Source organism: Lathyrus oleraceus, chromosome 5 (genome assembly GCF_024323335.1).
Source record: "Lathyrus oleraceus cultivar Zhongwan6 chromosome 5, CAAS_Psat_ZW6_1.0, whole genome shotgun sequence".
Lineage (NCBI taxonomy): Eukaryota > Viridiplantae > Streptophyta > Magnoliopsida > Fabales > Fabaceae > Lathyrus > Lathyrus oleraceus.
The window spans coordinates 505,949,258-505,973,564 of NC_066583.1; the positions used below are offsets into that span (position 1 = coordinate 505,949,258).

The 24,307-nt window shown below is 34.8% G+C and overlaps 1 protein-coding gene and 1 long non-coding RNA gene across 2 annotated transcripts; one reads left to right on the forward strand and one right to left on the reverse strand.

Moving 5' to 3' along the window:
• The first annotated feature begins 3,865 nt into the window (after positions 1 to 3,865).
• LOC127082894 (uncharacterized) lies at positions 3,866 to 4,651 on the forward strand. The gene is made up of 2 exons (XR_007788249.1): positions 3,866 to 4,181; positions 4,373 to 4,651. It is a non-coding gene; the product is annotated as an uncharacterized LOC127082894 (long non-coding RNA).
• A 5,203-nt stretch (positions 4,652 to 9,854) lies between these two features.
• Positions 9,855 to 12,160, reverse strand: LOC127081652 (protein NRT1/ PTR FAMILY 5.4). The gene is made up of 5 exons (XM_051021890.1): positions 12,073 to 12,160; positions 11,695 to 11,912; positions 11,268 to 11,510; positions 10,797 to 11,074; positions 9,855 to 10,720 (listed from the first exon to the last, which is right to left on the reverse strand). The coding sequence occupies exons 1-5, from the start codon at positions 12,158 to 12,160 to the stop codon at positions 9,868 to 9,870; spliced, it is 1,680 nt and encodes a 559-aa protein (XP_050877847.1). The 3' UTR covers positions 9,855 to 9,867.
• Between the last annotated feature and the right edge of the window lie 12,147 nt (positions 12,161 to 24,307).

The window sequence follows — 24,307 nt, forward strand, 5'->3', positions numbered from 1 at the left end:
TACTATAGATATTATCTTCTCCTTTTATGGCACCAACACCGAGTTGAGAGAAGGTTGGATGACCTGGGCACACTGGCGAGAATGAACTTATTTAAGTCTCACTCCAACCAATACTAAAACTGGAAGGATAGGTTTGTGATAGTAAGGTGGGAAGATGGTGCCTCCATGGTTACAACTATAAAGGATGTCGCATATTAATTATGATTACCCCACCATCACATAAAGGAAAATAGCTAACTTCCCAGACGAGTTCTCAATCATGAGCTCCTAGAAAATGGTGTTGATCAACTGAGGGGATGATAAAACATTATAAGTATTTGCGTAAGTTTACTATTGTAGTTGTTTCTAGTTTAAGGTTCTTTTACTTACCCCATTACTTACTTTATTTTCTTATTTTTTTTGTAGAAAATATGTCATTATTTTTAGATGTTGAGAGAAAAGCTCGCTTGGCCAAGAAGAAAGTCGGGTGTAATAAAAAAATGGATTGATAGTCCAAAAACTCATTCTGGAGGCCTCATCACTAAAGGCATCAAAAGTGATGCTGAATGAAATGCCATTGTTGACACCCGCCCCCTCAAAATAATGAAGCCTGAGGGGTTGAGGGGAGTTCTTCTTCGACTCCAAATCAAAAGGACAAGGTCACTGTCAACCTCGAATATGAGGAATGGGAGGATGCATGTGAGCACCATCCAGGGTGTTCCATATAGGTTGAGGCGCCCAAAGACTTCCAAGTTTTCAGTCGAATGGGAACTAAAAGTGAACAGTTCAATGTTCAGAAATACACATATCCTAACTCCCCTTTCATGAATACTTTCTTAACGACTTCAAAGTTTTCAGTTGAATGGGAACTAAAAGTATGTCCAAAATTATGGAAAACCACCTATTGTAGGGTCTGATGGCAGAGCAAGTTCTCTTTGCGGCTAATTCCCAGACATATAGGTCTATGTATGATATGCAAGCTGAACAACTAACTCTTTGATAGCGAACAACTAATTTTAGTATAAGCCAAAATGACTCCCACCTCTACATGTACCTTGGGAATACACTTTATTAATATTTTATAATTTAATATATATATATATATATATATATATATATATATATATATATATATATATATATATATATATATATATATATATATATATATATATATATATATATATATATATATATATATATATATATATATATATATATATATATATATATATATATATATATATCATTTTTCAATAATGTTAACATTATTTTTAAAATAGTACTACTTATATATTTTAGTTATTTTAATAAAGAATTTTTCAACAAAAACTCTATTTATGTGTTATTATTAACTCTAAAGTTTGAATTATAATTCTTTAATTACATCAACTTTTTGGATTCTAAAGGAAAATAAGATATTTATTTAAGAAAATAAAAATAAATTAAAAATATATAGCTTAATCAAGCAGAATGCCTTGCTCTAAATAAAATTTATTTTAATGTTAGTCATGTAAATTTTTTTCTATTAAACAAACCTTGTAACCAAAATTATATAGACAAGTCTTGCAACCAAGAGATTGTGTATTTTTCGATAATTTTGTGGTGTTAGTTAATGGGTGTTAAACTAAAGAGATCAACATCCAAAGGAGTTTGAAGCAAGGGCCCCCCCTAACTCCTATCCTTTTTTTCCTTGTGACTGAGGGGCTTAACGGTTTAGTGTATAGACTTGTTAAGCTTAGTCTTTACTTTAGAATTAAGGTAAGAAAATATGATTAAGTGGTTTCTTGCCTTCAATATGTAGATGATACCCTCTTATTGGTCGTTTCTACTATTGTGAACTTGTGGGTTATTAAGGCGATCCTAAGGGGGTTTGAGTTGGCATCAGGTTTTCGGATTAATTTCTTCAAAAGAAGTCTTGTAGTGTTAATATAAACCATGTATTTTTTGCTTCAAAGGTTGGTTTCCTCCAATGTATGATGAAACCCTCTCGTTTAAGTACTTAGGTATGTCGGTGGGGGCTAACCTAAGGTTGGAATCTATTTGAAACCCTTTAGTGAGTTTCATGATCAAGAGGCTTAATTCTATGAAGCACAAATATATTAGTTTAGGGGTGAAGTGGATTTTCTTAATTTAGAGCTTTATGATATCACAATATTCTTTTTGTATTTTTTTTAGATGCATGTGAAGGTTTGAAAGAAATTAGTTAAGATTCAGAAAAGTTTCCTCTAGATAGGTGTGAAGGGTAATTCTCAGATCTCTTGGGTAAAGTGAGAAAAAAATTTAAACCTAAGAACAAATGGTGATTAGGAGTTAGGGTCATCCAACAGGTAAACCTAGCCATTTTTACAAAATTGGGATGGAGATTGGTTATAGGCGGTCCACGTCTTTGGTGTGAAACTCTTGTAACTAGATATGATGCTTCATTTATTTCCTTTCTTCGAGGAAGGGGGCTCGGGATTCTGATATGCATCTTTTTGGTGGAAAGATGTATCTCTTCTTGGGTCCAAAAAAAATGATCCATGTAATTGGTTTGTTGATGGTATTCTTTGGAAAATAGGACCAGACCTCTAGAAATATAATTGGAAGTATTATTGGGTATGACCCATTTCCCTTCAGAATAAGTTCCCTGGTCTTATTTAATTTTTATCCAACAAGATATGTTGGTGGGAGAGACTAACTGGATGGAAAATTGGACTCTTTTATGGGATCTTAGATGGAGGATTGCCTTTTTCTGTGTGAGTTACTTGTTGTTGATAACCTTCTCTATATGCTTCATTGTTATACTCTCTCTCACACACACACACATGATATAGATAAGTGGAAGTGGACGTGGAATCATACATGAGATGATATATTCTCTATTGACTCTGCTTACCATATTCAGTTGGACCTCTTTATCCCTTCTTAGTTCAATGATCTGGTTAAGAATTTGACCACCCCCTTAATTAGGGTTAGTTTGACCCATTATAAGATGGTGGTCTATTCTTGGCACCCTCTGCAAGATAGACTCCCTTTTATGAAAAACTTTTCAAATGAGGGGTGATTGTTGATTCTAATGGGATATCGTGTCCTTGTGTGAGGGTTTAATTGAATCGGTTTCCCATGTCTTTGTCACTTGTGAGTTAGCTTTGTCAATTTGGTATATGATCTTTTAATGGTTAGTTTGACAAATGACTATTCCTAGTGACCATGGACTTTTGTTTGAGTATTTACTATCTTTAGGTGGTAGGTTAAGTCTATGGATGATTTGCTATGATTTGACATCTTATTGCATGATCTATTTGGACGGTTCGTAATAATGGTATCTTGATTATGAGGTTGGTAGTGTTTTGTGGTTTTTTATTTTCTCTTGTTTTTGTCTAATATGTTGATGGTGGTTTTGACAATTTTAGATCTATCATGAACTCTATGAGTGGGATTTCTAGAGGTTTGAGTTCCTTCTGAATTCTTAGTTCTTATGCTTTTCTATTTTTATTTCTTTTTATTTTTTTATTTTTTTATATATTTTACTTTTCCTTGAGGTGATATGTATAGAACTCCCTTTCCTAACTGTTACTTCTTCTCTTTTTTTTTTTGTATTTTGTTGATTTTTAAATTTTTATTAATATATTATTTTGTCATTAAAATAAATTTATAACCAAAATTATATAAGTAAGTCAGACAAGTCAACGATGCATATGAGTGATCAATGTTTTTTTTCTTTTTGCTCGCTCATGTACTTCTCAAATTAAATCTCTAAACTTGAAGTAGTCAATCGACAACTAATATGATGTACCGAAGGAAATTTCCTTTGACAAATGTGTACTAAGAAATACCTACACAAAAAATAAAATAATAAACATGAGATCATGTAGCTTTGAACTTCAAAAGTTTATAGGGAAATTGTAAGACCGACGAAAGTTATATGTATTTTTTAGAGTTTCATTTTTATTTGAGGGATTTGAAAATAAAATAAAATTTGAGGGACATTTCCTTCTCTCTCTCTCTAGTCTCACTCTCTCTAGGTCTATATATATTTCTATCCAACCATAGAATACTTCACTACTTATACATGTATTGTATATGCTCTAGTTTCTAAAAAATTTGCTTAATGATGGCTTCTCTTAAGAAGCTTATCTTGAATCCAACTTTGCTATTTGTTCTTCTTTTTTCAATAAAATTAGCAATAGTAAGGGCACACCTCTCTAATAGCAAAACGAGTAAGTGATCTTGCATTCCTATAAGTAGTGATTAAATATTGAAAGTGTGATTATTTTTCTGATGTATCAAAAAAGAAATTGAACCCTTCATTGTTCAATTGGTTTCTTAAAATTGTATGTATTTTTGTTTATAAAGTTGTGTATTTCTAATTACTCTTCTATATTGTTGGATTTTTCTTTTTTATTCTTAGATGGACGTTTCCTTAATGTTAGCGAAGATGCACCACATGGCCACAATTTTAATCATGGATGATGATAGAGCTGCCTACAACTATTTATGCCAAGCAAAGAAAGGGGAGAACAAAGAAATAAAGAAGCAAAGTGGTTAATTGGTGCAGAGAAAATAAGAAAAGAAAGGCTTGTTCTAGAGATGCAGAAATAATTATATGTTGATTTGTTTTGGACTTATGAATATGATAAATTATTGATAAAGTTAATTAATCTAAAGATCGCCTATTTTATTTTGTGTATATTTGAATCAACGTTTTAATTGTCAATAGCAAGCATATATTTATATATCTGTTTTGTTTTCTTTAGATTCCTTATTTTTTAAAGATTTAAATAGTCCCTTCTTCTTTATAAATTAACATGTTTTTGTTTTTTATTCCTAAATTATTTTTTTAATTATTTTGGTTTAATTTCTATAATAAAAAAATCGTAGAAATTTTCAAAAATTTCTATAATAAAAAAACCATAGAAATATTCGAAGGTAAATTCGCATGAAATTTTGAGATTTTAAGTCTGCAGAAAAATTCGAAAGAAAATATATACAAAAATTCGAAAGAAAATCCTGCAGATTTTTCTGTATATTTTATTTTCAAAGATTAAAACAAAAAAATACGTAACATTCATAAATTATTTCAAAAAATAAATATATTACATATTAAAATAAAAATACGCAAACTTAAGAGATGAAGAGATTATTTAAATCTTTTTAAAAACATTTATAAATTAATTTGTTTTATTTAAAATTTATTGAGATGGCTTGTCATTTAGAAATATTAATAATAATTTTATGGTAAAAATTATCAAATACTAGAAATCATCAATGGAAGCTATTTACTTAATTCTAAAAAAAAATTAAAGCTATTCACTTATATCTTGAAAAATATAGTTCCCTTATGAATTAAAAATGAAAAGTGGAAGAGAAAGAGAAGAAAACAAGAAGAAGAACATAAAGAGGAGCTAGAAAAGAGAGATGGAAAAGGACTATTTAGTTAAAGTGGGTGTTTGTTGAGATAAAGAGTGATTTGACAAAGTAGGTAGTGAAGCAAAAACCTTCTAGATCGATGCATTATAGTCAAAAGGGGTGATAAGTAATATGAGAAAGTTGAAAACTTTCGTACAATATGGAATCTTATTGCAAGTTTTAGTCAAACCGATTAACAAATAAAAAATAAAATAAGTATAAATTAATTACATTGTTTTGTTAAGTCAAAAATGTATTGAATTAACAATTGATAAAATGTCTTCTTTCTTTCTACCTCTATGTTTGCTTTCACATCTAAGCAAAAAAATTTAAGATACGACAAGAACAAGTTTTCTATTTACTTCTTCTCTCACATCTAAAAAAAATAAATTCAAGATGCAACAAATATTGCAATATAATCAATCCTTTTTTTTGGAATTTTAATGAACTTATCATTAATGTTTATGGAAAGTTTCCAAACTCATCAAAATCATTGATGAGACAATAATTAATTTCTTATGTGTGTGCGTACGTGATATAGAGGTATATGTTAAATATTCTATCAATCATGTATAATTAATACATGAAATAAACTATTTGTTATATTTATACATTCTAATTCATCTACGTAGTCGAAATCGGAGATGAGCGAATGTTGAGACTATCTTGAAAGTCAAAAGAGATGCAATGAATGTTCATTTGTGACGATGTCAACGGTATGAAAACAAACGGAAGGGAATGTGTAGTATGTGTACTTAATTATGAGAAGTAGATGCACCGTCAAACGAGTTATCCGTAACTCGTGATCTCGTGATCCTCGTTGTGGCCATCTCATGTCGTACCAATGCGGTTTGAGATGCACACACGAGTTTAATCCGACCAGTGTGTTATTTTTAGCCATTGCACATGCGTTAGAAGACATATATAAACAATATGTTCGGAGAAATTCACAAAATCACCCATTTTTTTTGAGTAAAAATCGAATATGCCTCTCCGAAAAAAATGCAGAGTAAATTCGAAGACGCATCTCTACACACAAATGCGATTGTCTCGGTCATGGCAGAGACGCCATTTATGTCCTAACAGTTCCAAAAAACCTCAATGCATGTTTTTCTAGCCAATCAATTTCATTTGCACTATTACCTAATGTACCTAAAATAACTAATGTATCATAAAACACTAACTACAAATCAAATATAAAAAGAAAACAAAATTTGAAAAACTTACCAAATGAAATTGATTGATGAGAGGAGCAATTTGGATGTTATGAGATGCTGAAAAGGAGGAGAAAGAGCCTCATTGATGCTTTAATGAAAGGATGAGATGCTTCAATGGCAGAGAGAGAGAGGGAGATGTCAAGTATTTTTTGAACTCTTGAGAAAATGAAGGAGGAAGAGGGAAAGTCTGACACTGAATATGAAAGAAAGTATCCGGAGATGCATCTCCGAACCATCCACACATGCTTGAATAAATGATGTTTACAGAAATGCATTTTCGAACACACTTTTTATATATACTGAGATACATCTCCTGATTAAATTTTAACGTAAAAATGGTGTCTCTTCAATTTGGTTTAAAAATCAGATAAAGTAAGTGAGTCCAGAAAGACATCTATGGATGCTAAGGACAATCTGAATTTTCATAGTGGTGTGAGATAAATCAAAAAGATGAAAAGACTAATGCCCAAAAATTAAAATCATAAACGGGGAGTCACATTGACTCAATAAGAGTATAATATACCAAGAGAATATGTAGGAGAATCAATAACTACAAGAACACAAAAAAGAAAAATTGATTGAAATAAAACTAACTTCATACACTAGGCACGAGTTTTCTTTTTTAAAACTCTTTTCATACTTGCAAATATTATGAAAACAAATACAATATATCCCATGATTTGAAGTCTTACCTCACAATCACTATGTTTCTCCCATAAATAAAAAGTGTCTTAGAAAAAGTTGCAACAAGGGAAATTATCTAGTCACAACTATGATGAACCAACTTCGCACCAAGCAATTTCTTCTGAAATGACCATCAAAACAGTTTCTATGGACTATGCATATCATCCGATAATTTGAGCCCTTAAGGAGACTTTTTTTAGATCATACTAATAATAGGTAAGAAAACTAGATAAAACCCATTTTTCTATATTTAGGGTTTTAAAGAGACCCAATAATATTTAAGATTAGACTCTAATACACTATTTTTTTCTACTCATTTAAACTTAATATCATCCCTACGTCACTACAAGAAAATACTATGGGCCCGTTTGTTTTGATGTGTTTTTAAAAATGCTTTTTATAGTATAATATAATTTTATATAAAAAATTTATAAAGAAACTTTTTATAAAAGTTTCAAACGAAAATTTGGTTTGAATATTTATTTTTAAAATATTATTTTAAATATTTCATCATTTTATTAAAAAAAAATTGGATATCAAAATTTCAAAAACAATCATTTAATTTTGAAACTATTTCAAATAGTTTTTCATAAAAATCATTTTTGAAATACAACTTTTTAAAAAAATTGTGATTTCGACTATGTTTTGTTCTTCAATAATGTGTATTTATATTATAGAATGTCAAAATTAGTCTTTAAAATTAAAGTTAGGTCAAATTTCAACCTTGTTTATGAATCTCAATTCACAATTTTCCTATTTGTATCCGCAGGATTAGAGGAGTTCTGATGTAGAGAAGCTCCTCTTCTGGAAGTCACCGCAACATATCAAAGTTAGGTCTAATTTCAATTGTACTAGATTATTTTCTACTTTCACAGTTCACTACCTTTTTTAACGTGTTCTATATTCAGTTTAGCTAAGTTTTTGCTCTTGACCATTCACAGTCACCCCTACTTTCTCTCATCATTACATATTGTAATTTCTGAACATGGTTTTATGATATGATTTGGTTATTATTTCGTTCCTTTTTTCAGTTGAACGGTTCATCCAGAGTATAATGGTTGAATCAGTCAGACTGACTGGTTCAAATCGGTGTTTAGACCAGAAGTTAGTAGCAAAGGAAGGTCCAACTGAACGAGTGAAGCCATCAGACGAATACTTTTGGTCCAGCCGTCCGACCATGAACGGACTAATTTTTATACTAGTTGTTTCCATTAATAATGTTGTAGTGTCCATGGTTTTAAATTGCGGTCTGCAACCGCAATTGCGACCGCAACATTGTTGATGCGGTAGTCTCCGCATCAGGCCGCAATTGCGGTGTGATTTGAAATCACGCGTTCAACCACATTAGAATTCGTATCGAACAACTTCACCAATGTTTCTTCACATGTTTTCATCCTAACTCAAAGTTTGAGAATCCAAAACTTCAATTTACATCTCATTTGTAATGTAAAAGATTAATATCAAGAGCTTTTCAATGGTATATTTTAAATATCTTTCAATAAAAATTCACGTCACAATGGCCGCAATCGCAACACATGCAACCGCATCCGCGACCGCAATTTAAAACCATGGTAGTGTCTGCTTAAAATTTAAGTAGTTGTAAGTGTATAGTGACTTAATCAAATGTGAGTAATTCTAATCTATTTTTGAAACTGAATTTGTGAAGAAATATGAGTTGTGATTTATGAAGTTGAAACAAAGTAGAATGTGACTTTGCTCTATTTTGGTTTTGTCAATGAAGTATATGTATAATTTTGGCTATTTTAATGATTAGTGGATTTGTCATTCGCGATGAAGATATATAAATATGAATATTATTTTTAATGAAATATATGCTATAATATGAAAATGTCGTTAAAAAATATTTTAAAACTTTAGCTTGAGATATACTAGAACACATAAACTCAGGACCGACATTTTGCTACCCTTTAGCAGTCGTTTAGCTAGGGATATTTTAATATTAGTCGGAAGTTTGCTAGGAAAATTTGTTCTAGATAATTAACCACCCAATATATGCTACGACATTTGTCGTAGTTAATCTACAACAAATTTCAAACTAATTGCGTTTGATAAAGTTTAGCTGCTAAAACTTTCGTAGCTAATCTCAAATTTATTGTAGTTCGTTGCATTGGTCAAAGATTTTTTTATCTTAAAAAGGTCTTAAAAGAAAACTTAAGGATATGTGAGTCTTCCTTCCAACTTAGCACTTTCTTCAAACTTGTACTTTGTGTGTTTTTTTTTCATATTTAAAAACTTTAGTTTATCATTATAGAATGAAATTTATTCCTTAAAAAAATAATCTTTAAATCAGAGATGTTACCAGCTTGTAGTAATTTTATTTTATTTTGCTAGAATTAATATTATTTACAAGTTACAATTACAAATATGAAACATCTTTTTCTAGATGTTTTTCTATAGACAATTATTGTGTTAATATTTTCCCATTTGTTAGAATTCGAATCCTAGACTAATAAATCTTTTAACCCCTTCGTTCCCTTGGCTCGACCAAGCGAGCTAGGTGTTAAATTACACTACTACACCTACACCGTACTTTAGCTCGATCAAGCGAGTTAGGTGTTAAAGTACACTATTACACCTACACCGTAATTGTTTCAACCACATGTTTCTTTTTGTACACAAAACCTTTGGCTATCCACACATAAACACAAAGATTAAGAGCACTTAACATAGCCAATACCCCATAAAAGTAATTAAGATGTGCCCTATTCAAATCACTTCCCAACCATTTTTCACCACTCTTTGAAGTAACTATCACTACAAGATTTATAATACCATTGCTAACAAAACTTCCAACTCCAACTATACTTAGATATGCTGCAGCTCCCAAACTTCTCATTGTATCCGGCATTTGATCATAGAACAATTCTTGTAATCCAACAATCGTAAATGCATCTGAAACTCCGCAAATAGCATATTGAGGCAACATCCACCAAATACTCATTGGTATAGTAATTTCTTTGCCATGAGTATTGTCTAAGAGATTATGATTCTTAGCAATATCAACCCTTTTAGTTTCAACAAGAGCTGCAATAATCATAGTAAATACGGACAAAAAAAGACCAACTCCGATCCTTTGCAAAACAGTTATACCAGAATGATGTCCCGTAATTTTTCTTGCGAACGGGACGAAAACTTTGTCATAGATTGGCACTGCAAACAAGATCACAATTCCAACTAAGCCTTGAAGTGCTGATGGAGGAATTAAGAAATGTTGTACCGTTGATCGGTCTAATGTGCTAGTTTGTTTGACGAAAAATGTTCCTAACTGACTTTGAACAACCGTAAACATTAAGCAAGTTAGCCATATAGGAATGAGACGAATCACAAGCTTTACTTCTTCGACTTGAGTCATTGAGCATAGTCTCCACGGATTTATATCCTTTCTTGATGTATCTTGTTCATCAATGATCATTGCTTTGTCCAGAAACCTATAGAAATATTTTCGAGTTTTGCTTAATTCGTTATAATAATAAACAAAAAGGAGTGAAAGATAAAGTTACATACTTGAATTGATCGGTGTGAGCCAAAGTTTGTATTGCGGTCGAAGATTGTGAAGTATGTAAGCTATCATGATCATCACCGTAGCAATAATTATCTCGACCGGGTGTGTTTTTCACACGCCACTTACGAGATGCAGCAACAAAAACTCGGGCAATACTAGTGATCGGGCTTCCCGTTGGGCGTTCCTTCGTATACCTTTTCATTCCCAGCAAGAAAATTGACAATGCTACAGCCAACATTGATGCCAACACTACAAGCCCAACAGTCCAACTTACATTTTCCTGTATTTTTTTGGCATATGATGTAATGTTAAAAAGAAATGTAATGTTCATCGAATAATACTCATATATTTCGTCTATGAACTAGATACATCAATTATTCAATAAATCAGAAAAATATATTTTTGTTAATAATAACAACAACAGTGACTATTAAGAAAATTAATTTTTTTAGTAATATTAACATAAAATTTACCATTAGGTACCCGATCACGAACACGGCAAAAACCGAACCAATGACAATTGACATGTACCACCAGTTGAAGAATGATCTTTTGGCGTCTTTCTCCTCCTCGGTGTCTTCGGCAAATTGGTCGGCGGCAAACGTTTGTACGCATGGTTTGTGTCCGCCGTCACCGACAGACAATATGTAAAGCGCGACAAAGAACAACTTCTTATTTTTTAGTATAGAGACAGATATTGTCAAGATAATCATGCCCTACATATGCAGTATTTATTAGATGACATAAATATAAATATGAATGATTAAGTCTCGTCGTCTATAAATAAATATCATATTAAAATATATAAGAGTAATAACTCATAATTTTTAAGTTTTGATTATAAAATAATTTTGGAGAATAAAAGTATAAGAGAAAGAAGCAAGAATGAAATAAAATTACCAAAAGATAGATGAGAGATGCAATGAAAATTGTGTTGAATCTACCAAGATATGAATCAGCAATGAATCCACCAAGCAAAGGAAAGATTGAAGAAACACCAACCCAAGTGTTTCTGTTCTTAGCAGCTTCAGTTAATGGCTCATTAAGTGCTTTGTTTAAATATAAGATCAAATTAGTACTCAATCCAATGTTTGCAAATTGTTCTGCAGCTTCCATAACTACAAAATAAAAATTCCTAATAATTCAGAATTCATCTTACAAATAAATAAAATATGCTAAAATTGTTTCATTCAAAAATTTGAGAGCTTATCTCAAAATAAATAAAATAAACTAAAAATAAGCACAAAAAAATAAGAAGGATATTTTAGAGTTACTCACCTATGATGAAGATGGCAGCATGCCATCCTCCTCTTTTGGGTTTGGTAGGTTGGTCTTTGACATCACGTTTGTTTTCTTCCATAGCCATGTTGAGAGTTTAATTGTAAATGAATTGGATGCATATATATTTACATGTATATTTATACAGACAAAATAAAATAGTTATTTTAAGGATGAGCAGTTAAATTCTGTTCTAACTTATACAAGGGAAAAATAAACTGTGCTAAATACCAGCTAACAAAATGAAACTTGTTAGTTTTTTTAGAATGGTTATGTGTTTGTGTCAATTTTTAAGTTGAATGCAACAATATTAATTATAATTTTGTCGTTATTACTTTCAAATATTTATGGTAAAAAGAGAAATAGTTAAAACAACATAACAAGTATTTTTTTTTATTTATTAATTTTTAATTTATGTATGAAACTTAAAATTGAAAATTGTTCCATAAGGGAATCAAAATTGTTGATGTAGATTTTTGATGTGGTGTTACATGTTGTTACGATGCGGTTGAACGAGATGGACCTACAAATTTAACATTCAAACTCGGAAGTCAGTGAGAATGAAGAAGGATAGAGTGAATTTTGAATAGAATCATGTAGTTAAAGTAAAAATTATGGTTACTAGAAATAGACAACGACCACCTAGACCACACTTCATAAATTATGGACAAATCGTTCCCAAAACCTTTGGCCATAGTTATTTTTGTTATGACCACACTTTTACGGTGTGACATAAACCCAAAACTATTGTAGTGGGTGGTTTATATACCACATGTGACAATTGGGCTTGCGCAAGATTAGGTTAGGGGTCATCGCAGAACATGCCTAAGGTTTGTCGTGACAAAATGTACGAGAAGATTTTCAAGGAACTAGGATGGATCTCCTTAGTCGCGATCTTGTATTGAGAAGTGGAAGAGATTTTGGGGGTGGCAGTTGCATTAAATGCTAGTCTCGTCATTGAGACGTTTCGTATGTTTCTCTTCATACGTGGCTCTAGGTTCGTAAGTTAGAGTGTGACACTCTCTTCTAGGTTCTCGAGTGTAATCAAGTGTCATTATATTTTCGAGGTGAAATCTAACTATCATTTTTTTTCTACTACAAAAAACACATTTTACCTCGGTTGAAAAACGAATTTTACTTCGGTTTCAACAGCGAGACAACGAATGGCATCATAAAAGTCTCCACTTTAACACTCATTTTTATAAAACTGAGGGATAACGTGTACTGCATATGAGTTCGAACCCCAACAACTGCAACTTTGTATTTTATATAAAAATACACAACTTTACCTATCTGTTATACAAATAACTAGGGTGAAATGTGTGTGCATAGATATTTTATTATACAAATACTCATATATATTAAATTCTCATTGAAATACAACTTTTCATAATTTGACATTATTTTTGTTTAAACCTACGAGTACAATTTTAAAGAAGAATCGTAAAAATCTTCATCATTATTCTTGTGAATCTTGGTGAAAATTAAATGCTCGAAGTTGTTGCATATTTGTATATTGTAGGATATTATTCTCAATGGTTTATAATTCAGTTTATTGTGATATATAACATTAACAAAGATTAGATAAGAAAACTAATTTATCATGTATAAAGACAAGAGATTATGTAAATAACACAAACCTTCAATCAATACTATTTTTTTCTCATGCAACCCATTACAAAGATTGTTTTCACTTTCCTTTAAGTTTTACTTTTTTTCAATCCTAATATTTTCATTATCAATATTTGATATTCAGAACGTCTGTGATTAAGATATATAGTATGGCGTTAGCGTTCTGAATGACTGTCATGACGGTTTCACATAGATCACTAACGTTTCTTGTGGATTCATGTGTTGACAGTGTCTTGAGCGTTGATACTCAATAAATAGAAGGCAAAAATTTGTTTATGGACGAAAAGAAAAATCCATAAACTCGCTTATTTTACCCTTCGATTTTGACAAAAATAGAGGTAAAGGTTTATTCTTTTTTAAATAAAAAATAAAATAAAATAGGGACTTTTCCTCCTTGATGTTTTAATCCACCGAGGTAATAGATTAATTCTATTGCAAATAAATGATGAATGGAAAAAAAAATGTAACATGCATTGTTTCCTTTTTTTAGTTTTTTACCATTCACAAATTTCTTTGTGTTGCAATAATCAAACAAACGATTATAATCTAAAAAATATTTTCAAGATATTGTTTTGTGAAACAAAAACATTGGAGAATGGCTATACTCTCATGTATTACAAAATTATGATGCTTAAAATAAAGGTTCGTTAAGTTGAAAATATGAAAAAGGAGACTTAAGCAAAAATTACGGCATCTCGATAGATTTAAAACTTGAATGGGCAATCAAGGAAAAAATTATGGATTTTAAATAGAGTCCTCTAAATTGAAAACTTTTAAAGGAGACCTAGGAAAAAATTAGGACATCCTGATGGAATGAAAACTTGAAAGGACGATCAATAAAAAAGTTATGTAAGATTGCTCAAAATTTGAAGATGGAGATTTGAAGAATGAGCTAGCCATTATTATTGGATGCAAAATATTGTAGATTTAAAGCTATATGGGTGAATAATATTTGTTGGACTCTAAATGAGAGTTTAAAATTTCTACATTTCCATTTTTTCATGAAGATTTATCTTATGTTTAAACTTTGTTGTATCAATGAATTCCTTATACGTGGAATCACACCTTCGTGTGCTGACATTTTGTGTATTTTTATTCTCAAAAATCACATTTTGTCTCTTCTTTCTTAAGTCTCATTTTTAAAATGTCATTTTTTTAATAATAAGTATCGAAACATTAAAATAAAGAACCTTTGAAAATTATAAACATTTTGATGTCTAAACTAGGGAAAATTAATGACTTTTGAAAATATGTTGAGTTGTAAATTAAATAATCAAAGATCATTGTGAAGCATGATACAAAAAATGTACTACCTTTAAAAATATGCAATGGATGTACAAATAGAACATCGGACTTGAGGCACGTAGAAAAAATTTAATTGTGTGGTTCATCCATATAACCTTAGAGTTCTTAAAATCGTAAGGATGGGGAATCAAGAAATTAAAGGATAGCATGTATTGATCAATCATCACACTTTATGCACACTCATATTTTTAGCATTACATTTTTCATGTCATATTTTCTTACATGTATAGACATTTTTCCTAATAGACATCGGCACATAATGCAAAAACATTCATTATCATCCCAAAAACCTATTGGAACAACTACAAAAGCTTGTATGTGAATCAATGGAGGTGATGGATAATTTTGGTGAAATTGGAGGATTGGGGAAGATGAAATTTAGAGAGAATAGAGATTAATTGAGAGGGTAAAAATCATATGGCATTAATTCATTCAACATGTTACAAAATGTATATATAGTGCCTACTAACACTAAATAAAGTAACAAACAAAAGCTAAACAAAAACAGCCTAAAAACAAAAGTATTTTTCTGGTATTCCTGCAGCATTTTGGCAGCTTTTCCAAATAGCTTCTCAAATAAGCTATTCTCCAAACATGCTTCTGATCATAGCTACATTGCATTTGACTTATATAACATCCAACACACCACCTTAAGTCAAATGCTCGATGTTCTTCATCCCCAACTTCACCACGAGTCGCTTGAAAACATAGTATGTAACCGATTTCGTCAACAAGTCCGCGACTTGTTCTTCACTTCTGCAATAGCTTAAACGTAACTGTCCAGAACTCACCAAATCGCGCAAGTAATGGAACCTCATCTCAATGTGTTTGCTTCTCCCATGTGCTATGGGACTCTTAGCAAGGTTGATGGCTGAAACGTTGTCCACCAACAACAAAACTCCCTCTCTCGTGCAGCTGTCCAGCTCACGCAACAGATTCACAAGCCACATAGCTTGGCATGCACACATTGAAGCTGCAATATACTCCGCCTCGCAAGAAGAGAGAGCAACCACCGACTCTTTTCGAGAACACCAAGAGATTGGTACACCGCCGAACATAAAGACATAACCCGCCGTTGATTTTCGATCATCTTAATCTCCGCACCAATTGGAGTCGGTGTATCCAAGTAAATTGCAACTTCTGCCCGTGTCACTTGCCGGAAACAAAATTCCACAGCCAAGAGTACCTTTCACATAACGAAGGATCCTCTTAACCGCTGCCAAGTGTGATACCTTTGGCTTTTCCATGAACCTACTAGCAATGCCGACACTAAACACCAAATCAGGCCGCGTATTGCACAAGTAACGCAATGATTCAACCAATCTCCGGTATTGAGTTGGATCCACAGCTTGCTCTTCCTCACTCTTGGATAGTTGTAATCGTGCCTTGGATGGAGTTATGGCAGCATTGTAATGCTCTATATCACACCTCTTCAAGATCTCCATTGCATACCTTCTTTGATGCATGAGCAGCCCCAACTTTGTCTTTTGGAACTCTATGCTATGCCTAAGAAGTATGTCATAGCACTAAGGTCACTCATTTCAAATTCCCTCATCAGCTCTTTCTTGAACTTTGAAATGTATGATTCACAACTTCCAGTAATCAACAAATCGTCCACATATAGACAAAGAATGATCACCCCTTCGCTAGCACCCGTTTTCACATACACCCCATGCTCGGACACGCATTTCTTGAAACCAATAACGTTAAGAAAACCATCTATGCGTTTGTTCCAAGCTCTTGGAGCTTGTTTCAAACCATGGAGTGCCTTCCTCAACTTGTAGACTCTTGTCTCTTGGTCTTGAACAACAAAACCCGGTGGCTGTCCCACATACACCTCTTCATCCACTGGACCGTTCAAAAATGCCGATTTGACGTCCATTTGATATAATGGCCAGTTGTTGGTATTTGCAATCGCAACAACTAACCGAATGGTTTCAAGCCTTGCAACTGGTGCGAATACCTCATCAAAATCAATGCCTTCCTTTTGCAAAAATCTCTTTGCCACTAATCGAGCCTTATGCTTGATTATCTCACCTTTCAGATTTGCTTTCACCTTGAAGACCCATTTCACACCAATTGTCTTTTTACCTTTCGGTAAATCGACCAACATCCAAGTATTGCTTTTCTCAATTGATTCCAGCTCATCCTTCATTGCACTCATCCATTTTGGATCGCTTAATGCCTCCTCCGTATTCACCGGTTCAGATTCGGCCATTAAAGCGAAATGGATGAGATTACCATCATGATTGATCTCGCTATCACGGAATACCTCACAATCTCGGAGTCTTTGAGGCATACCTCTCTGCCTCGTTGGTCGTCTACTCGTTTCACCATCCTCTGTTGCGAATGGTTGCTGTCCAGGATCATTAATAGGCTGGAAATTCAAATTTCCTCCCAGGAAATCGATTTCTGGGCCTGAATTTTGACTTCCAGCAGCACCAGGGGGCTTTGTCACGGGCTGGAAATCGATGACCTCATTTGGTAAATCGATTTCCTATACAGAAACAGCAGAAATTTTGCTGTCAAACATCCGGATTTCGTCCACAATCACGTCCCGACTTACCACAATCCTCTTGCTACTCATATCAAACAATTTGTAGCCTCCGGTAGGATGATATCCAACAAGTAACAACTTCTCACCCTTATCATCAAGCTTCTTTCTAAGTTGTCCCGGAATGTGTCGAAACGCAACCGAACCGAAAACGCGCAAGTGACTCAAACTCGGTTTGAATCCGGACCATACCTCTTCTGGAGTTATCTTTTCCAGCTTCTTTGTCGGACACCTATTCAACAAATAGGTAGCTGTAGATACCGCTTCACCCCAAAGCTCTTTCGGTAAATTGTTGCCTTTTAACATGGTTCGTACCATGTTCATGATTGTCCGATTTTTTCTCTCCGCAATTCCATTTTGTTGTGGAGTATAGGGAGGCACCACCTCACGGATTATCCCCTCATCATTGCAATAGCTCATAAACTCACCGGATGTGAATTCACCACCACCGTCCGTTTTGAGAGTTTTGAGCTTTTTACCGCATTGGCGCTCAACCATTGACTTAAACTGTTTGAACACTTCAAACACCTCATCCTTCCTCTTAATGAGGTAAATCCACAACTTCCTACTAAAATCATCAATAAACGTGACAAAGTATTGATTGCCACCGTAGGAATTGACTTGCATCGGTCCGCATACATCGGAATACACCACCTCAAGGTGATGCTTGGTCCTATGACCCGCATCCTTGCTGAAATTACTCTTGTGTTGCTTCCCGTGAACACACTCTTCACATATTTCAGCTGGAATATTAATCCTCGGCAGCCCGGACACCATACCATGTCTTTGTAACGCGTCGAGATCACGAAAATTGAGATGAGCGAGACGGTAGTGCCATAACCATTCCTCAAGACTTGTAGAAGTAGCTAAGTACCTATGCTCCATAACTTTCAACTAAATCTTGAAAGTTCTATTGGCAGCCATAGGAGCCTTAAGGATCAAAACTCCATTTTGGTCCAAAACGCGCAATGCTTTGTTTTCCATGCGAATTGTATAATTCCTTTCAAGTAATTGGCCAATGCTTAAAAGGTTACACTTAATTCCAGGAATGTACAAAACGTCCTTTATCAAGGAATGACCACCATCCCTCCTCATGATCAAGACATCACCGACATCGTCGGCCGCTAAAGTCGTATTATCCGTGAATCTCACTCTACTTCACGTGGCTTGATTGATCTTCACGAACCAATCTTTTCTACCCGTCATATGCGTCGAAAAACCAGAATCCAAGTACCACCCATCACTACCTTGGACTCCATCTCGAACCGTTACTAATGCGTTTTTCTCCGAACGCATTTTCTGCACTTTTTCTGCACTGTAGTAGCTGCTGTCCAGCAACTTTCTACTGCTGTCCATGCCATTATTCTCCTCTGTAATCACCACAAGAAGTGTGCTATCATTATCCACTTCTTGCCTAGCAACCTTAGCTTCATCCGCATCACTCTCCTTGCGCTTGAAACGACAATCTCTTGAGAAATGTCCAAGCTTTTGACAATTGTAACATCTCTTGGTACTTTTGTCGAGCGGCTTGTAGTTGCCTTGACTACCATCCTTGGAGGTTCCTTCTCCTTTTTGTCCTCTTGAATTTTGTGGATCTTTTCCACCAAAATTCTGGAAATTCTTCTTATCTCTAGAAGACCATTTCCCTTTCGATCTCTTATTCTTCTCATTGAAACGAGCTTGCAAAGCCACTTCCGCTTTTGCCTTATCGTTTCCTCTTTCATCCATCCTTTGTTCATGAGCTTCCAATGAACTTTGTAGTTCATCCTTCGTCATGGTCTTGAGATCCTTTGATTCTTCAATCGCAGCAACAATGTTGTCGAATCTTGCCGTTAAAGAACGCAACACCTTCGACACAATGTTTTCCTCCAAAACCGACTCACCGCAAGCCTTCATTTGATTCACCAAACGCGTCACACGCGTTATGTAATCGTTGACCGTTTCCTTCTCTTCCATTTGGAGTAATTCAAACTGCCTCTTGTGAGTTTGTAACCTCACCACCTTCGCTTTGTCAACTCCCGCATACGCTTTCTCGAGTATATCCCAAGCTTTCTTCGCCGAATCACAATCACCAACCTTTTCGAAGTTGTCTTCATCGACGCAAGAATGTATCAAGAAGAGAGCCTTGTAGTCTTTCTTCTTCTCTTCTTTGTGAGTGGCTTGTTGGGCAGCTGTAGCCTCTTCAACAAGAGGGGTAACACCGGTAGGAATCACATCGAGCACGTTTTGGTAGCCAAACAAAACTTTCATTTGTTTGCACCATTTGTTGTAGTTCTTTGAATCAAGAATGGGAAGATTGGTGGGGATCTTGTCGTTTGAAACGGACATTGCAATGGAATAGGATCGAAACCAATGCTCTTGATGCCAAATGTTGGAACAAGCACAAAAGCTTGTATGTGAATCAATGGAGGTGATGGATAATTTTGGTGAAATTGGAGGATTGGGGAAGATGAAGTTTAGAGAGAATAGAGATTAATTGAGAGGGTAAAAATCATATGGCATTAATTCATTCAACATGTTACAAAATGTATATATAGTGCCTACTAACACTAAACAAAGTAACAAACAAAAGCTAAACAAAAATAGCCTAAAAACAAAAGTATTTTTCTGGTTTTCCTGCAGCATTTTGGCAGCTTTTCCAAATAGCTTCTCAAATAAGCTATTCTCCAAACATGCTTCTGATCATAGTTACATTGCATTTGACTTATATAACATCCAACAAAACCATTATCGTGCATATCACAAGCCATGTTCAACATTCATTCATTCAAATCACAACATCTATAATTTACTTTTCTTGTCGATCTAAGCATCAACACTTTTACAAAACAATCATCTACTTTCTTGTCAATCCAAGTATGAGTGTACCTCTTGGCGACGATCAAATAATTTTTTTGTCGATCTAAGTACCAACATCTTGCTTGGACATGATCATTTACTTCTGTTTTTTTCTGATGTAAGTACTAGCATCTTTTCTTGAGATGATCATTTACTATGTTTGTCAATCTAAGTATCAATGTACTTCCTGAAGACGATCACTGTTAGATACCCAAAAGTGCTTATTTGAGCCATCAATTTAGAGTATCTTTCACTCTATTTCCTTGCTAAAATTGTCAAAACCACATTTGTTTTACATGGAATGCATTACATTGATAAACAAGCTTGGTGCCTTTGATTTGTGTGTTATTGTGCAGGAAAAAGGCATGAACTAATTGAAAATGAAGACACAAGAAAAGTGGCAAAGGAACCAATGAATACAAGCATTTCATCAGCTTGCTCGCTAGGCGAGGGCTGTGGCGAAGCACTGCTTCGCTAGGCGAGCTCCTAGCGAAAAGCTCCAGTAAATTGTCAATAAATTCGCCAGGCGAGCTGCTGGCGAAGGTGGTGGCGAGTTCGTTCAGTTTTGGTGAAAAGCGCAGCCAGCACTCACTCGATAGGCGAAGCTCTAGCGAGTCCCCAACGAGCATTCCAGTAGCAAAACCTCTCAACCTCGCTGGGGCGAAGGTTGGAGCGTGTCCTTCGCTAGGCGAAGGTTTGTTCGCTAGGCGAACATGACAGTTCAACAGACCCTGTTTTCTTTGGGCGCAGGTGCCTTTGGTGCCACAATTAGACCCTCGCTAGGCGAGCCTTTCTGCTCGCCTAGCGAGCATGACAGCCCAGTACTACTCTATAAGTAGCAAGTGCCACTTTTGACCTTAGTACCTTAGTTTTACTTTATTTTTCCAGCTTTTGCTCTAAAGATATTTTTGACCTAGATTTCATTTCTCTTCATCTTGTAACCATCTTCTACAAAAAGAAGGTGGATTCCCATCCAATCTCGATTATCCGACTTGGATGTTGATCAACCTTCTTCCGAAACTTGCCGACCAAGCTACCATGAAAATGAGTAGCTAAGTCATCCATTTGTCAAGGTTAGATGTAGGTGATTACTAGCTTTGGGTGTAAATGTAAGGATCTTCATATGTAAACTCTTTAATGGTGAATATATGGTGAAAACTTTGTTTCTATTTAAAACTCTTTGTGTTGGTTGATGATCGAGAGATGTTTACCAACTCTTGACCTAGGTTTTCATCCAAACTTGTTTGTTAGCTAGAGATAGTAATGAATGATTTTGTTCACCATAAGGTTGAACCAAAAAGTTGTCATTTTGATAGATTGTGTTCAAGAGAAACAATGGATCAAAATGGGAAAACTCACAATGTGTGTTCGAGAGAAACATATTGGGAGGACTTTGTGAAATGATTTATCATCTAAAGGAGTTTATAGGATTGTTGACCGAACAAATACATGCAAAGTAATCATTGAAACCTAACTTTGACAATATTTCTCATTTAATCAAACCATAACTTTTACCGCAATTTAATACCTTTTTCATGCAAGATAACGTGACAACCAACCAAAACCTTATTGTTACATTGAGCTAGAATTAATACAACCATCGAACGGCGGTGATATCTTACAATCTCTGTGGATACGATAACAAAAACCCGACACGTAAATTACTTTCAACAAAATGGCGCCGTTACCGGGGATTGTAAATTGATATTGCAAGCATCGCAATGGTTGTTTAAGTTTTAGCTTGTTAAGTTTGACTTGTGCTTGTAATTTGTTTGGTTTAGTGTGCAGCTTACGTTTTATGCGAGGGCAAATCCCTGTGGACGAACTTCTTTTTGATCCTGAGATCGAGAGAACCGCAAGGAGGCTCAATAGCAAAACGAGACGTAGGAGGCAACAGGCTAGACAATGCCAAGAGCAAGGAGAAAGTTCTTCAACCACAAATCCACCACCATTCATACCAAACATGGAGCCACAACCACCACCACCCATTTCTACTCCAGGCATCAATAGTCCAAGGAACACCGCTCAGTTTGCCAACCACACCGGAAGGCAAGCTGAGATGAAAACGGGAACTCTAAATCTATTATATGAAAGTCCATTCACCGGAATGGACCATGAAGACCCATTTGCTTTTCTCACAAAATTTTATGAGATAGCGTTGGCTGCCGGAGTGGATCAGGCTCAGGAGCTTCCGTTGTTCAGACGATTATTTCCCCACGCTTTGCTCGGTAAAGCAAAGGATTGGTACCTAGATCAAACACCAGCCGTAATGACAGACTGGAACGTGTTAGAAGAGAAATTCATCGAAAGATTTTTCTCCCATAACCGATTCATGGAATCCAAGACGGCCATCTCGGTGTTTTCACAAGGAACCAGTGAATCATTAAATGAAGCGTGGGAAAGATTCAAGTCCATGCTTCGGAAATGTAAAGGGCATGGATTTGATGAATTGACTCAAATCCATATCTTCAGAAATGGACTTCAACCAAACTGCAAGACGTTGTTGGATGCCACCTCGGGTGGCTCTTTGATGTCAAAAAGTGTCGAAGAAGCCACGAACATTATAAATCGAATGGCTTTGAATGATCTTCAGAGTCAAAGTCGTGGAAATTCTTTGAAAAAGTCGGGAGTGCTTGAGCTAGGGACGAATGATGCCATCCTTGCCCAAAACAAGCTCATCTCACAACAAGTGGAACTCTTAACGCAACAAATCAAAGAGTTAAGAGAACCGTCAAAAGCTAAACAAATAGCTTGTTGTGAACTTTGTAAAGGTGAACATGACACCGGATTTTGTCCACCTCCCGGTTTTGACGAAGTAGACTACATGGCCAATCAAAGGGACTATCAACCGAGACAACAACAACAACAACCTTATCAACCGCACCCTCAAAATCAACAACAACAATTCCAAGGGAACCAAGGGTTCCAACCTAGGAGTAACTATTACCATAACCAAGGTTATGGAGGTGGTTCTTCTAGCCGTCAAAACCCTCCCCAAAATCCGTATCAATCTCAACAACCGCCGGTCGTCAATTCTAAATTGGAAGAGACATTGACGCAATTCATGCAAATGTCAATGGCCAATCAAAAGAGCAATGACGCGGCTATAAAGAATCTCGAGACTCAAGTTGGGCAACTTGCCAAGCAACTCGCGGAACAACAAACCGGTCCTTCCTTTTCGGCAAACACGCAAACAAATCCTAAGGAGCATTGTAAGGCGATTATGACGAGAAGTGGGAGGGAGTTGGGTAGTGAGAATGAAAAAAGAGTTGAGAGTGAACAAAGAGAGAAAGAGAAAGAAATTGAGGAGGGAATATTGGAGGAAAATGTTGATGTTGAAGTAGGAGAGTGGAGTGAGGGAGAAGAAGTTGAAAAGAATAAAAATAATGGTGAAGTTGAAAAAGAAAAAGGTGTGGAGATGGGGAAAAATACAAGTGATGAGGTAATAAGGGAGGTAGTGAAAAAGCCTAGATGGAAGAGTGCTAGAATTGCAAAGGGAAAGGAGGTAGTGAGCGCTACTCCTATCCAAAACCTTCCATATCCTCATGCTCCTTCCAAAAGGGAGAATGAACGGCATTACGCCCGGTTCATGGATATTTTTAAACAGTTGCAAATCAACATTCCGTTTGCCGAAGCCTTGGAACAAATGCCCAAGTATGCCAAATTCATGAAGGACATACTAACCAAAAAGCGGAGGTATACGGAACCGGAGACCATCGTCCTTGATGCGAGCTGTAGTGCCATTATTCAAAGGACGCTTCCTAAGAAAGAGGTTGATCCGGGAAGAGTTACATTGCCGGTTAAAATTGGTGACGTGTATGTCAGGAAGGGACTTATTGACTTGGGGTCGAGCATTAATCTTATACCTTTGTCAATTATTAAGAGGCTTGGCAACATTGAGATTAA

Excerpts from the sequence above, each read along its gene's own strand:
- LOC127081652 (XM_051021890.1), bottom strand. The coding sequence starts at position 12,160 with ATGGCTATGGAAGAAAACAAACGTGATGTCAAAGACCAACCTACCAAA. Across the intron at positions 11,913-12,072 it reads TGCTGCCATCTTCATCATAG|TTATGGAAGCTGCAGAACAA; the intron begins GTGAGTAACTCT and ends TTTATTTTGTAG. Across the intron at positions 11,511-11,694 it reads CATCTCTCATCTATCTTTTG|GGCATGATTATCTTGACAAT; the intron begins GTAATTTTATTT and ends CTGCATATGTAG.